General features: G+C 48.3%; 1 protein-coding gene across 3 annotated transcripts in view; it reads right to left on the bottom strand.

Moving 5' to 3' along the window:
- Znf831 (zinc finger protein 831) overlaps positions 1 to 16,627 on the bottom strand; it is a 108,993-nt gene that overhangs the window by 55,299 nt on the left and 37,067 nt on the right. For all 3 annotated transcript variants that reach the window (XM_074075038.1, XM_074075040.1, XM_074075039.1), the window contains 2 exons: positions 12,541 to 16,242; positions 11,391 to 11,530 (listed from right to left, as the gene is read on the bottom strand). In XM_074075038.1, coding sequence (XP_073931139.1) covers positions 11,391 to 11,530; positions 12,541 to 16,206 — 3,806 coding nt within the window. In that variant the 5' untranslated portion in view covers positions 16,207 to 16,242. The remainder of the gene's footprint in view (positions 1 to 11,390; positions 11,531 to 12,540; positions 16,243 to 16,627) is intronic.

Genomic DNA, 16,627 nt, shown 5'->3' with positions numbered 1-16,627 from the left:
TATATAAAAATTAAGTGAAAATGGATCATAGGCATAAATGTAAAATCTAAAACCACAAAGCATTAGAATAAAATCTTTGTGACTGTGGTTATCACACATTCTTTAGTCATGTCAGTAAAAGCATGATCAACAAAAGAAAAAGTGAAAAACTGAATTTCACCCAAATTAAGGATGTTTGCTCTTTAAAATGCACTGTGAAGAAAATAAAAAAGACAAATCACACAAAATCATTGCAAATCACATATCTGCTAAAGGATTCCTAATCAGAATATACAGAGAATTCTCAAAATTCAACAGTAAGAAAATAAACAAGTTTTTTTCAATAGGCAAAAGACTTGAACTTATATATCCCCAAAGAGGACACACAAAGGTAACTAAATACCTGAAAGTGTTCTCCAAATTCATCAGTAATCAGGGATATGCAAATCCCAACCAAAACAAGCTACCACCACCCACCTATTAAAATGATTAAAACTGAAAAGAATGACAATGCCAAGGGAAAATGATACAGATACTCTGGAAACCAGTTCGGCTCCTTCTTAAAAAGGTCACATATATCTGTCATATGGTCGAGTTCCACTCTTAGGTGTTCAAAGCATAATGTCCGTACAGAGACTTGCATTTGAATAGTTACAGTAATTTTCTTTGTAACAGTCCAAATATGAAACAAACCAAATGTCTATCAACAAGTGAATGTATCTGCAAACTATGATATACCCACCCAGTGGCATACTATTTAGCAATAAAAAGGAATGAATTACGGATACATATGGTAACATGGTAACCATGTTGAGTGGACACAACTAGGCCAAATAAGAAAAACAGGATATCCATATATTTATATAATATATGTAATATATATAAAGCAGGACATACATATATAATAAGATACACAGTTACATACTACATCACAGGAATCATATGTGTAGTTTGATTATACACAGTATGTATGTATATTTGGATATATAGCATAATTACTTTTATATAAAGAAAAAGCAAACAATTCTATACTGACAGAAAGCACGTCAAAGGCTGCCTAGGGATGGAAGGAAGCAGAGTAGGTAGGAGGGAGGAATTATAAAAGACTGGAGGGAACGTTGGTGGATGATGGATATGTTAGTGATCTTTATTCTACTGTTGGTTTCACAGGCGTCTACATATGTCAAAACTTATTAAATTGTATGCTTTCAATATGTGCAATTTAAAACTCAATTATAGTTCAATAAAGCTTTACCAAGAAAGAATTCAATGAATTAAGAAAAATGTAGATATACCTCTGAACAAAGTGTCCAGGTTATAGCAGAGAAACAAATTTGTTATGTAAAAGATACAGGCTGGGCGAGGTGGTCCACATCTTTAATCTCAGCACTTGGGAGGCTGAGGCAGGAGGATCGTAAGTTCAAGTCTGGCCCGGGTTATATTGCAAGACCCTGTCTCAGAACAGAAAAAAGCAGGAGGTACAAAAGATAACATCTAAGATACATTACTGCAGTGTTTCAGAAAGAGGAGAACGGGATGGAAACAAGGCTTGAAAAGAGGTGAAAGAGTTTAGTGGGGAGACATCAATCCATACAGCGTCAAAGCCCAGTGGGTTCCAGTAGAGTAAAGAAAGCCACGTATGACTGCAACTATCAAAGGAAAACTATGGAGCACCAAAGATTAAAAGAAGATCATACAAGTGGCCAGAGATAAAAGACTCTTTAAAGACAGAGGAATAGTCTGATAGCTGACTTCACAAAATGGAAACCAAACATTGTCCTGGATAGCTTTGAAGAGCTGAGGAAACAGAGCCGGCTGTGAGAACTGAGTACCCAGCAGAAACTTTTTCCAAGAACTGTGATGAAACAAATACATTTTCAGACTAATAAAAACCAAGAGAGTTTTCTTCTGTGCAGGAAATTCTAAACAATATGTTTTAGGAAGAAGAAAGCAATCCCAGAAGGAAGGCCTAAAATGCAAGAAAGAATGCAGATGTAAGGTGCACAGGCAAGTAAGTGTCTTCAAATGACAGGTAATAGACTTGGAAAACCATGTAGCGTTGACAACAAGCAAAGCATCTGTTCAACCTAGGACATGCTCAGAATTCTAGAGACGACATTCACCACTTTTTTTTTTATATGTGCATACAAGGCTTGGGTCATTTCTCCTCCCTGCTCCCACCCCCTCCCTTACCACCCACTCCACCCCCTCCCTCTCCCCCCCACCCCCTCAATACCCAGCAGAAACTATTTTGCCCTTATTTCTAATTTTGTTGTAGAGAGAGTATAAGCAATAATAGGAAGGAACAAGGGTTTTTGCTGGTTGAGATAAGGATAGCTATACAGGGCATTGACTCACATTAATTTCCTGTGCGTGTGTGTTACCTTCTAGGTTAATTCTTTTTTATCTCAACTTTTCTCTAGTTCCTGGTCCCCTTCTCCTGTTGGCCTCAGTTGCTTTTAAGGTTTCTGCTTTAGTTCCTCTGCATTAAGGGCAACAAATGCTAGCTAATTTTTTAGGTGTCTTACCTATCCTCACTCCTCCCTTGTGTGCTCTCTCTTTATCATGTGATCAAAGTCCAATCCCCTTGTTGTGTTTGCCCTTGATCTAATGTCCGCATATGAGGGAGAACATACGATTTTTGGTCTTTTGGGCCAGGCTAACCTCACTCAGAATGATGTTCTCCAATTCCATCCATTTACCAGTGGACATTCACCACTTTAAATACCTGACAACAATGAACTACAGTAGGCATGAGGAAGGGGGTATGCCCCCATGTCAGGTAAGACAGATGAATTGTGCCCTCGTGTGATCAGATCTTCAAAACATAATACTGAGCTTAAGTTTGAGCTTAAAACTCAAACTGAAAAAGGATAAATTTGCTATATTTATTTATTTTTAAAAGACACAAGACACCATTGTGTATTATTAATGGGTACATTGATTTATAGTCACAAGTACAAAAACGTGGATTAAAATGATTTGTGCCAAATACATAGAACTGCATTATTCTCTTTCCAGCTTTATCTATCTCTTTTATTTCCTACATATGATATATAATATGTAAGGTAACGTTTTAGTTATTTTATTTTTTAGGACACAGAGGCAAATGCAACGAGATACTAATATTCATTAATTCTGCTTCATCGTTTGCCAGGAGTTTGTTATATTGCTTTTCTGAACTTTCCTATATTTTGCCCATTTTTTTTTCAAAAGAATGAAGATGAGGGAACAGAAACTCCACTATATGAATTTTACCACTCGTGAGCTGAAGCCTGAGGGAAATCTAAGCAGCAGAATTCCATCTTCTGTAGAATTTAAGACAGCTGAAGCAAAAGCGGATAAATGAATCACAACATAGACTTCTTGAGAGAATGTAGAATTAGACAGTAGATACATGATAGATAAATAGATGACTGATAAATCTATAGTTTGGCAGATGATTGACAAATGATAATACACTGATAGGTGGATGATAGATTGCTAAATGTGATAGATAGATGATAGGTGACTAACTAGATAAAGGATAGATGATAGATGGGTAGATAGATAACAGGTGGATAGAAAGATAGATAACAGGTGGATGGATAGATAGATAGACAGATCGATCCACAGACATCCACATTGTGGCTGGGCAGACAGGAAGATAGGCAGAATAATGCCTGCCCCCCAGAGATGGCCACATCCGAATCCCCAGAACCTGTGAATATGTGACCTTACATGGTGAAAAGCAGTTTGCAGGTGTGATTAAGAGCACTGACCTCACGATGGTGAGATTAGGCTGCATTTTCCAAGGACCCCAATGTAATCACAGCAGCACTTCAAGATGAAAGAGGACACAGAAGGTTGTGTCTGAGAGAAAAGAGAAGCAGAAGGAGGAGAGAGGTGGAGTGTGAGAAGGGCTCACTCAGCCCTGCTGGGGGAAATGTGGAGGAAGTAGAGAACTAAGAAACGGAACTCTGCCCACAGCCCAGAGTGAGCGGGATCAGTAGTCCCCAGAGCCTCCCAGAAGAAAACAGGCTGTCACACTGTGATATTAGTCCAGTGAGAGCCACTCTGGGCTTCCAGCCCACAGCACTATAAAATAATAAATAAGTTTGTTTATCCATTACAACAGCAGCAGACAGGCAAACAGGTAACAGATCTGCCCCTTACTCACTAGATAGAATTTTTCTATCTGGTTATTTGCAAAGTAAATACATGTGAAATAAATCCTCTGTTACTCTTGACTTCTGTTATGGATTGGTAATAAATTACTATGTGAAAAACATAGGTTTCAATAAGTACAGTTATTTTGAAGAGAAGATACAAACTCTATGCATAGCCCTTGACCAGTGAAGCACTCTTACTGTTTTGTTTTTTATGGGGGCACTGGGTTTAAATTCAGGGCTTCATGCTAGTTAGGCAGGCAATCTTATTGCTTGAGACACTCTGCCAGCCTGAGAGGCACCCTCACAACTAGGGGTCCCCTGTCAATTCTACTGACAATGTCACCAGTGACAATGAGCCAAGCGTGAGAAAGTCACAAGATGACACCTTGCTGAGAAGCACTATCATCTAGCCATGCACCTGCACCACCAGAAAGCTGGTGAAATTTGAGGCTTTGTGGCGGTGAAGAAAATGACAGTCTCCTTGATCAGGTCTGTGAGTCAAACACTACTGAGCCAGTAGCTTCATAAGATGCTCGTCTTGGAAGGGAACCCTTTTCCCGGTCATCTAGGATCCTGTTCCGTGTAAACACCATCTGGTCCCAAGACATTAAAAACACAAGTCTCAGCAGGTGCTGATGAGTTGTGATGTCAGAAACTTGGGGGCCAATCCTACTGTTAGCTGAGTGAACTCAACCAATCACACCTTTGTCTAATCTTCTTTCTCTGAGTGTGGGTAGAACCTGTGACTCAATTCTAACTAGTAAAAGATGGCAAAGGTAAGGGTAGTGGCTGATGTAATTAAAGTCCCTAATCAAGAGGTAGATAATCCCAGGTGGCCTTACCTAATCAAGTGAGACATTCAAAAGTGGACGCAGAGATCAGAAACTCCCTGTCTCCTCTGTTGGTGTTTTTATGAAGCAAGCTGCTATAAATTCCACAGCTCAGAACAATTAATTCTGTCAACAACTTGAAGGAGCTTGGAAACCGATCCGTCCCTAGTTGGGCATTCTGGTGAGAACACAGCCCAGTCTATACCTGATTTCAGCCTTGTGGGAGCCTGGCTAACCATGGCCAGAATTCTGCCCTACCAAAGCTGTAATATAAAAAATGGGTGTTGTTCTAAGCCACAATGTGGTCATTTGTGGCTTGTCATAAAAAAGGAACACACTGCTGAAGTCCTCTGTGCTGCCATATCTTATCTACTTGGTGAATCATGAAAACCTCCACGTCAGAGAAACCTTAGGATCTTAAGCAAGAAATTGCTGCTTGAAATCTGGTCATAATGTTAAAAGTTGTTGGAAGAAAGAGCTCGAAGCAGTCCCATTTCAAGATAAGTAAGCAAGGGCTTCTGCACCCTTGAGGAAGCTGGGTCCTCCCCCAACACGCTGACTGTACTGCTGGCTAGACCACACAGTGGGTCCTGCATACTCAGGCTTTTGCTGGCAGCTGGAGCCACCTGTGCCTGCACGAAGCATCTAACCTGCCCCAGGAACCAGTCTCACAGTTTGTACATCGATGACAGTCACCCCTCCCTGGCTGAGCTCAGAGAATATTCCTCGCTTTCTTGCTGAGGTCAGAGCTGCAGTGACCACCTGCTTCAGAAGTGATCGTTCTGTGGAATGGAAACATCCTGTTCAGGCTTTCTGGGGACCTGTGGTCCCTTCTCCTCTTGGGTCTCAGTTTCCCAATCTGCAGAGATATGCAACCTTTGAAACACAGGTCCAATAAACAGCAAGTGTGGACAGCGTCCTCACCACCCACCAGGCATGTACATGGGTTCCTCTCACCTCACCCCGTGGAATCCTACGTGCCACCTTCTGAGAGCCAACTCCAGGGCCAGTGCCTGGCCCTGACTGTTAGCTCTTCCCTAAATAGCTGAGTGGCTTTAATCAACTTACTTCCACTTTCTGGGTCCTCATTTCCCAATCCGAAAACGGCACTTATCTATTTCAGTTTTTTGTGCTGCATAACATTTTACCAGAAGTCTCTAGCGTAAAGCGACACCCATTATTGTCACACAGATTCTCAAGTTCAGCTGTCCAGATCCAGAATAGCTGGACTCTTTGCTTGAGGCTAAAACCAGTGGTCGGCCAGGCCACGGTCCTTTACACACTCCCTGACTATTGGAACGGGCTGCTTGGTGGGTTGCAGCCTTGGGAATGAAGTCTTCACCTTTTTGTTGATCATCAGCAGGGATAGTTGATGCCACTGGCTGCCCTTGGCTCCCTGAAGCACCTGCTGCTTCTGTCAATATGGATGCTTGCTCCTTCAAAGCCAACAGGACATCGTCGGCTGCACACTTATTTCTCAGCTGTCTTCCATCTCTGACATCTAGATTCTCTCTTAGAAGGGCCTGATTAGTTCAGACCCACCCAAGCCCAAGAGGAGGGTTATTCAGGACATAATCTACTAGGGAGGGGTAATCTTAGGAACAATCCTAGAATTCTGTCTCCAATATTCCCCAACAGGGCTGTTTTCTGAAATAAATGGGGTCATCGGTATCCAATGGACCCAAAACTAGAATTCATGTCTCCAGGCTTTATGGCTTTGGGGCCCATCTGGGTTTTCTTATGACAACCTGCCTTACCTTATGTTTGGGTTTCATCCACCTGCCTCCCTCTCTGGACCAGAGGCACCATGACAGAAGGAAGCACATCCACCCCAAACCCTGCAGGGTGGCCCCCAATTCCTCCTGGTTGTCATGCCCTGCATACTTCCCTTGTGTGAGGAATAGGGCTGGCCTGGGGAATGAACAGGATATTGCAGAGTAACATGACTTCCAAGGAAAGGTCATAAAAGATGCTGTGGCTTTGCCACGCCCTCTCCCAATTGTCACTCTGAGAAGCCAGTCATCACACCAGGAGAATGATGAAGCCCACCATAGAGAGGGAGACACACATGGGGTGGGGCTGAGGCCTCTGCCAACCACCAGCACCATGAGAGGGAGCCACCTCGACAGTGGACCACCTAGTGGTCCATCTGGGTTTCCAGATGCCCACAACCCAGCCCACACCCTGACTGCCACTCTGTGAGATCCCACACCACACTCACCTAGCTAAGCCTCTCCTGAACTCTTGGCCTACAGAAACTCTTGAGAAACAGTCAGTATTTTCTATTTGAAGCCCACGAGTCCTGGAGTAACCTGTTACCCAGCAGCAGCTAACCTGTCCACATGCCAAGTTCAGTAGATACTGAAAACACAGGAGTGACAGCTGACACTTAGTCCTTACTGTACTGGCCACTGTGCTGAGTGCCAAGAATACAAGCTAAGAGAGGCAGCTGTGGCCTTGTCATGGGGCCCATATTCTAGAGGGTTAATCAGTTAATAAACACCCAAACAGACACAGGTACGGAGGGTGGGATGCTGGAAGGAAACAAAGCCCGTAACAGGGGGAGGAATGCAGCAGGAGCCACTGGAGCTCAGAGGTCCCCACTATGATGCTGATATTTTTGCTGAGACAGGGAGCAGAGGGGGCAGGTGAGGGACAGAAATGGGTGTGCAGGTAGAGATAAGACCAATAAGCACAAAGGCCCCAAAGTTGGGATTCACTGGAAATGAGCCAATAAAGGAACAGATAATAAATGAGTCATGACCAAGCAGTGAATGCTGATGGACACAAATATCTCTGTGGCTTCACCCTTGTGACACATATTCAGAGACTGCGGGATGGAGCTCCATGTCCTGGTTCATACCCCCTGTGTGCTGTGTGTCCTGTGTCTTCATGTCCCCTCTAAGCTCTTGTTATGGAGCTCACTCAAAAGGAAGGACTTCTTTTGACTCCCACAAGGTCAACTGTTAAGGCCAAGGTCAACTGTTCAACTCAAATGCCTAGGAGGACCTGGTGCGTTACATAACTCAGGGAGACAGTCTGACTGTCAGACGACAGAGCAGTAGGGGCTGACACCAGCTGGAAGGCACAGCTCCTACGCACCAGGGATGGCCACTTCTCTCTGGCCAGCTGTGCCATGAAGAAGCCAGGTTCAGTGTCTTCAGAGCGCGTGATGATTCAAGACAAATTGAGATTGTGATGTGGAAATCTGATTTTTATCGTGTGGCTGGAAAACTTTTAGACAGAGCATCAACCCAGTGAGGTTTATGTGGACTGTGGTTGGTCCCAGAGTTGCTAATAGGTTTGTAAAGTCTCCTGAAGAGATGTTTCCAGGCCTCTTGGGATACTTGGATCTCTTAGCCTTGTTTGAGAAACTCCCCAGTGTGTAGGTTCCTGACACAATAAATGCTGTTGAATTAACCAGTCTTGGGAAGGGGGGAGTTATAGCGAGGCCTCACTCTTTCCCTCTCCCCACATTGCCCTGCTCCTGGAGCCTTCAGCTCACCAATCATTACTCAGATATAGCTGAGTCCTTCTTCCCTTTCAGTGAGATGCCCATGGGAAATGGTCACATGTCAAGGTCCCTGGGTCGCCAACCCCAGGGCAGCTACACTTGGGTCTGTAGTGTGCATTCTCCTTTCCTCTGAGAGCAGCACCAAGTTTCCCTTCTCACCCCACCTGTTGGGGCTGGGACCGATGTCTAGGCCTGGAAGCCTGTGGGACAGGCAGTTCCTTCTTTTGCTCAGGCCACTTTGAAAGGAGCTTTTGTCATAAAGCCCTGAGTGATCAATGCAATGAAGTACATGTAAAAAAAAAAAAAGAAAGAAAAGAAAAAGATGGGCAGTGGGAAGGACAAGACACTTTGCTCCTCCAAGCTCACTCTGCAAGGCAGTACCAGCTTCAGGCTCCTCCCCAGAGCTATGGAATCCTACTCAGAAGACACCAGGGACTGGCATGCCCAAGACTAGCCAGGAGAACCAGGGCAAGCCACTGGCTGGCACATAGGCTCCAGAGTGAGACTTGATGGTTCAAATCTGGGCCCTTGGTTAGAGGTTATCTGACCTCTCTGAGTCTTGGTTTCCTCAATGAGAAAAAAACAGAGCTACTAAAAATTAAACAGCAAAAGAACACACAACTCAATCAACAAATGGACAAATGAACAGTTCTTGAAAGAAGTTCAGATAGCTAATAAATGCATGGAGAAATGCTCACCATCCTTAGCCAGAAAGGAAATGCAAAATCAAAACGACATTCATATTCTATCCTACCCCAGTCAGAATGGCAGTCATCAAGAAAACAAAGAGCACTGGCAGAGGGGCTCAAGTGGTAGAGTGAAACATGAGGCCCTGAGTTCAAATCCCAGTACCTGCCGAAAAAAACTGAAACTGGAATTTCCATATGATAACATGATCTCGCAATGTATTCCCGGGCATTAACCCAAAGGAATGTAAGTCAACTTACAACAGAGACACCTGCACACCCATGTTTATAACAGCAGTGTTCGTAACAGCCAAGCTATGGAATCAGCCCAGGTGCCCACCAACCAAGGAATGCATAAAGGAAATGTGGCATAGATACGCAATGGAGTATTATTCAGCCACAAAGAAAAACGAAGCTGTGTCATTTGCAGGAAAGTGGATGGAACTAGATACCATCATGTTAAGTGAAATAAGCCACACCAAGAAACACAAATACCACGTGTCCTCTCTCATATGCAGAATCTAGACCTGAAGAAATAAATGACAAAGGGTTGGGTGTTTAGCTCAAGTGGTAGAGCACTTACCTATTAAATATAAGGCCCTCAGTTCAAACCCACCTGCTGCCCAAAGAAAAAAAGACAGGACTATAAAATAGGGACTGTTTGGGGATGGGAACCAGTGGGAGAGGAGAGAGAAAAAGGAGAGGGCAAAGGGGGCGTTATATGATCAAAATATGTACATATGAAAATAGAATAGAACCAGGAATCCTGTTAAGTATTGTTTGCAAAAGGGAGGATGAGAAAGAGTCACAGAGGGACAATTTGATCAAAGTATATTACATGTATGGAAATATCAAAAATTGTACAATTAATAAACACCAAAAAAATGACATCACAGAAGCATTTTAAGCTTCTTAGCAGAAGTAGTCCTGCTGGTGAATCTTAGTTTTCTTTCTTTTTGAACAAAGTTTTCTTACTAATTCTGATTCCCTGGAAGGGAATCAAGTCTGTATTTGACTCTGGCCCCAAACTTCAGTCTAAATTCATCAAGGTAGCATGAGGCCACACGAATGTGGAGAAGCTGTGCCTTAGTGCACCTGCACAGGAGTGGGTTAAGATATCTGTATTCAGGCCTTAGGTGCAAGAGAGGAAAGAGTGGCTGTTCTGAATAAACCCTAACCCTAAAAAGAAGAAAATGAAAAATGGAGATAATAATATGCCCACCTGTTGGAGTCCTGGTAGGCTCTAATGAAATAATGCATGGTGCCTGGTACACGGCAAGTGCAGGACGTGTAGACCAGCACACAGCTGATACCAGGCAGCAGGAGACTCAGAAGAGAGAGGTGGCCTGCAGCCCCTGAGGGCCTCAGCGGCTGCAGGAGAGAACAGGGAGTTTGTGTCACCTCTTGAAGAGTTTCTAGTCATCGGATCAAATTTGGGCAGCGTGGGAGAAGCCAAAGGCGTTCTAGGAAGGGGGTCTGCCAAGCCCCGGTGTGGCCTGTGCTTGTATCGGGGACCTGGCTCTGAGTGTGGATGAAAGGGGGTGAGTGCAGGGGCATCCTGGTCACACCAAGTGGGACAGGAGATCACAGGACAATGAGAAGCTTCTAGGAGGCTGGTTTGGTTGAAGAATTTGCTTTTTCACTGTGTGTCATGAGTGACCTGAAGGGTTTGAAAAAAAGACAATGACAGATGAAAGAGTGGTATGACAACCATGTGCCTCCCTTTTCTCACTGGCAGGGATGGGTGCACATGATCCTCAAACAGAAATCTAGAAGACAGCGTCTTAAATGTCCACAGCATTACCTCCAAGAGGGAGGGTACCAGGATGCTTTAGCAATTCTTCTCACGCGTCTGTATTTTCTAATTTTTCTGCTTACATAATTAAAAAAACAATAAAAGCTGTAAATAATCACATGCTCCTCGGGACTTAGTTTGGACAGATGTGCTTGGAGCCCCCAGTTATTCCAAATATTTGTTGGATTCTTGGCCTGAGAAAGGTATGAATGCAAGCAGTGTAATGGTGGAGTTGTGTGGGGTAGGCTGGTGGGACACGGACACAGCCCTGTGACCACAGAACTCCAGGCCTCACAAAATAGGAGCCCTGCCTCTGACGCACAGACAGCTTCTGAACCCCACGTTCAGTTCTTCTTGGGGGCTGAGCTAAGCCCCCAAGTGTGCAGTTCTGAAATTGGGCCCATGTGGAAAGGGTAGAGGGGCCACACGTCCTACCTTTTGGGATGGAGTCTCAGCTTTTTCTGCCTGCTGTCCCCACGAGATGTCTTCACCCTCCTACGACACAGTCCTTTCTTCCGCTCTGGATCCAACACCGGGTCCTGGGCCCTCATCCCTGGGACCGTTGGGTAGGAGAGCTGAAAATACCAGGAATGTTGGGATCACACTGCTCAAAACCCTCTGGGTGAGGACAACCCTGACGGGTTCTCTCAGCAGACAGAATGCCTGTCAGTGGAAATCAAGGTAGGGAAAGGCTGCAGTGACAAATGGCCTGAGTCCATCAGGGGCTCCAACCAGGTGACCGCACAGTATGCCTGGAAGGGACCTTCTGGACCCCTTCCCAGCCTGGACCCTCATAGGAAAGCCCAGACCTTTCATGTTGACTGGAGACTTGTGGGATACTACAACTCAGGTCCCCCCTGCCCCCCAAGTCCTCCTCCTCAGGAATCCCCTCACCTTTGGAAGGAGGGCTAAACTGGACTGTGGGTTCACACTCAGTCCCAACACAACCCTTATAAACTTTCCATTCTCAGGGAGAAGAAAGGACTGCCCCACCATCAGGCTCTTCTCCTCCCCGAGTGAGAACTTCTATCAACATCTACCATGTTCCCCTTCTTACCACTGCTCCTAGGTACCTCAGAGGTAGGTTTGGGTTTGATTATAGCAATCATTTCTCCCGAGTTCCTGGTACAGCAACCGTCTCCTTTTAAGAATCTTTATTGGTTTTGTTTCTTTTTGTTTTGCTTTGTTTGGTTTTCTGCCCAGAGTCTATCTCTCATTAAGAATTTCTAGTTTATAATCTTAAATTACCCAGAGAATTTTTCAGGGCATTTTCTTTTTTGCCTCTGTTACCAGGAAGCTCAAAGTTTTATGTCTAGATATGAATAATATCTCACGTGGAGTCTCTGGCACATAATTCCTTACTTTGAAAATTAGCTTCTCATGACTTTATTTTGTTTGCATTTGGAGGCTTTATTCTTTCCCATCCTGTGTGTGGCCCCACCTCCCTTGGGAGCAGGCTAAGAAGACATTACAATGGACAACAGCTGCTACAAGGGATGGGTTCATCTTTGCTCTCCATCATTACAAATCCTGCCGGCTAAATATCTCTCTCAGGCCCCCAGACCTGGGGCAAAGCTGACATTACCTCTGGTGTCTGTACTGGCCCTCCTCCTCCCGGGCTTGTCCTGGTCCTTCCTCCACTGCTGAAGGGTAGGATGCTGGGGCCCTCATCCTGGAGGCTGTCACCAGGGAAGTGCAGAGCTGAGTATACAGAAGCAGTCTTGTCCTTCTGCTCCACTGGCAGAGGCAGGCTGCGGCTCAAGCAACACCACGTGAGCCGGGGCTCGGCCCTCAGCGAGGGGAAGGAGCTCTGGGCCCTGCAGCTCCTGGGGGTCCCTAAGTGCCGTGCTGGGGCCAGTTCTGTCCTGCCGAGAGCCATGCCCTGGGGTCCCATGGGAGCTGGGAGAAAAGAGCCGGGTTGGAAGGGGCAGGAGACATTGAGCCCGGCCAGGGGCTCCATGGAAGGGACTTCCAGGGCACTCTCAAGAGGCTGCCCCAGCTCCCAGGTGGGTGACCAGGGATTCAGAAGATCACCAGAGGTCCTGGCCCTTGTCAATATCCTGTCTGTACAGAGGTCATGGATGGCATGGGTTGCATCCCCCGGGTCCCGGACCACGTGGGCATTGCACACAGACAGGAAGGAGGCTGTCTCCTGAGGAACACCTGTGGCAGAGCCAGGAGAGTCCTTGGTGGCTGGGACACTGACTTGGGCCTTCTCCTTTCCTGCCTGTGCCTCTTCTCTTCCATCGCTTGGCCTGGACCAGCTGGGGTCCAGGATTCTATCTGTCTCACCTGAGGTTGGACCTGAGGCAGGGCTGAGGGACTGGGATGTCCCTGGTTCTGATCCAACAAGGGATACCCGCCGTTGTTCAGGCTGCCCACTTGTGCAGAGAGAGTCTTGTCCCTGCCCCCGAGAGATGGGCAGCTGAGGGGGGGTCTCTCCCTGAGGTAGCCTGAGGAGGTACTTTGGGGGAAAGGTACTGTCTGCCACAGCAGTGAGATCACTAGGAGGCTGAGGCTGGGTAGCCAGCTGGACATGGTGCCCTGGGGCTCTGGCAGCAGGCGGCAGCCTGGGCTCCTTGTCCCTTGGGCCTTCCTGCTTCAGGACAGCAGCAGTAGCTGGAGAGGTGCAAGAGGACTCCAGGGGTGCAGCCACGGGCAGAGCATCCTCAGGTGGTCCACCTGGCATCTCCTGCGGGTCACCATCTTGCTTCTGGGATGGCAGGGAGGCAGCCTGCACAGAGCCACCCGCAGTCTCTGTTCCCAAGAGCCTCAGTTGCTCCTGGGGGTCCAACCCCTCGACTTTCAGCTTCTTCCTCTCCGAGGGGAGCTTGTCCTCTAATGACTGGGGCTCCCCAGAGCCACCACTTGGCCGTCTCAGGACAGGTTGGGCCCAGGGACAGGTCTCCTTCACACTCCCACCACTGGGGAGGCCCCTTTCCAGCTTGGGGTCTGTCAAAATCAGCCTGGAATCCCCTAAATCCTCTCTTTGGAGGGGTCTAGGCGATGGAGGCAGCTGGCACCCTGGTTCCATCCTCCCCTTTGGAGGAAACTGAGGGCTCCTGCTGCCCAAATGGTGTGGGACCCTACTGCTCAGGGTGGGGGATGACTCAGGCCTGGCCACCCGGAGCTGGTCAGTGTCTCCTGTTCCAGCCACAGTCTTCTTCTGTTGAGGGGACTCAGTCTCCCAAGAATCCTCTGGGGCTGGCAGACTTCTCCAGGGCTTGTCCTCTACAGAAATGTCCCCAAGGATGAGGGTCTTACTTTCTTGGGACAGGGTTACGCCCTTGCCGCCAGCCACCTCTTCCTGATGAGGAAGATTCAGTTCTGTCTCGTGGCCCGCTCTCACCTTCCTGGCTTTCTGGCCTCCCTGGTGGCTGCTTTTCATCTTCTGGTAGATTCTCTCAAATGTCTCATTCCCATACACCTGCCATTTCTCCTGGGAGAACATCTTCAGTTTCCTCTGGTTGGTCTTCTTACTGGCCACCCGGCTCTTGCTAGCTGCCCCATCCCCTGCAGGAGTTTTCTTTCCATCCAGGTCCTCTGCAGGGGCTGAGGTATCTCCAGTGGGGACACATGGCACGTCCTCCACAGCAGCCTGCCTGACCAGGGCCCGAGGGTGACCACTGGGGACATCTGCTAACGTCAGCCCAGAGTGGTAGCCTACCCGGGTTGGGGCAAGCCTGGGACTCAGGGGCTTCTGCAGCCTGGGGCAGGCATCCTGCAGGTCCCGAGGCTCCGGCCATGTCCTGGAGCCCTCCACAAAGGGTAGTGAGTTGCTCCTGGTGACGGGGACACATTCCACCATGGTAGAGAGCTGAGTGGGGACAGAGTGGAAGAAGAGGGGCCGTGCCTTGTCCAGGGGGGTAAAGGTGGAGCGCGCTGGACAGAGGGCAGCCCTCCTGCGGCCAGGCTCCAGTGCCCGGATGTCGAAGTGGAAGGAGTCCTTGTAGGTGTAGGGCATGGGCAGGTCGATGCTGCCCTGCTTGGACAGGACAGTCTTGCGGGGCCGCACGTGGTCCAGCTGGGGGTCGTCCACCACGGCCTGGTTGTGTGAGATGAGCCGGGCGATGCGCTCCTCCAGCTGCTTCTTCTCCAGCTCCAGGCTGGCCCCTGGGGCCCCGGACTCGGCCCTGGCACCCCCAAGCCCCGGGCCTGGGCCTCCTTCCCCCTCGGACTCCACGCTGTGCTCTGACAGGCTGTGCAGAGGGCTGGAGGGGACAGGCGGCTGCTCTGCACTGTCCGAGCGGGACAGGTAGCCCGAGTCGGTGCTCTCACACTTCCTGAGCCGGCCCTCCGAGGCCCTGGAGTCCCATGGCTTTTCCAAGGTCATCCCCTGCTGCCGTGGCAGGGAGCATGGCTTCTGTTCTGGCAGCTTCCTCCGTGGCTGAGAGCTAGCCAGGGGCGATGCTATCTGGGTGGAGTCCACAGGACCCTCTCTGTGGACAAGTGTAGAATCAGGATTAGGAGTGGCTTCTGTCTTCATTTCTAGGTTCTTGGCAGCAAGGGACAGATGGGGACCTGGGGAAAGAGCTGTCTCCGGTGTCCCCTGGTTCTGGTTTTCCCCCGTGCCATCTGCTGTGGAGGGCTCTCTTACCCTGTCCCCCTCATCCAGGAGGCTGTGCCTGCCTCTCTCAGACTCCAAGGACAGCCGGGAGTTGTTGAGGTGTGTCTGCGTCCTCCTGTGCTTGTACAGGTTGCTCTGGGTCTTAAAGGCAATGCCACAGGTGGCACATGGGAAGGGCCTCTCTCCCGTGTGGGACCGGATGTGCTTCTCCAAAACACTGGGCTTCAGGCAGTCCCGGCCACAGTGTGGGCACAGGTACTTTCCGGCATTTCTCACCTTCCCTGGGCTGCCCAGCGTTGGGGCCAGACCCGGGGACAGAACAGGCAGAGCACCCACGATGTTTACTGTCAATGTTGGAGCAGCTGGCTTGCCCACCTGTGTGGGGCCCGGTCCTTCAGGCTGCAGCAAGGGGCTAAGGATGAAGGGCACACTGCCTCCATCCAGGCTGCCTGTCACCAGGGGTGCACGTGGCTGGAGGCCCCCAGGAGGTACAGTGTGGTACAGGGGGATGGGCAGGGCCTTCAGGAACACAGTGGGTGGCAGGTTCTGCTCCTGAGGCAGAATGACTGGGCCCAGGGTCAGGTGAGGTGAGGCCTGCCCTCTTGGGGTCCCCGAGAGACCAGGTGCAAGAGCTGGCTTGTCCCTGGCAGATGGGCCAGGGCAGGTAGGTTCTGGGGCCTCCATTCCACATCGTCTGGGTGGCCCAAGATGTCAGTCAACCTGTGGGAAACAACCACACATCAACAGGGTACCTCTGTTCTCTTTCCCTGACCCTGGGTCAGGGTCATTGCACCATTCCCACTGGACCCAAATGACAATCCCCAAGTCCCTTTGTCTCAAGCTAGGAAAGGGGAAACCGAGGTTCAACTTGTCATACAGCCAATATACGGCAAAGTGGGAATCAGAGCCAGGCCTCCCTGGAGTGTCTCTTACTTAATAATATATCTAAAGGGAACTCCTGATTCTTGTGCTCTACAGGCCCAGGGCAGGCTTGTCCCCACCATCCCCTGGCACTGGCACTGGCTCAGGGCCGACACAGAGGAGATACTCAGAAAATGTTCTGATTTCATGAGAAACACAAGTTGGGGAGCTCATGGAGGTCCCT

The sequence above is a fragment of the Castor canadensis genome, chromosome 5 (genome assembly GCF_047511655.1).
Source record: "Castor canadensis chromosome 5, mCasCan1.hap1v2, whole genome shotgun sequence".
Taxonomy (NCBI): Eukaryota; Metazoa; Chordata; class Mammalia; order Rodentia; family Castoridae; genus Castor; species Castor canadensis.
Note: the sequence above shows the minus strand (reverse complement) of the source record. Positions and strands in the feature narration are given on the sequence as shown.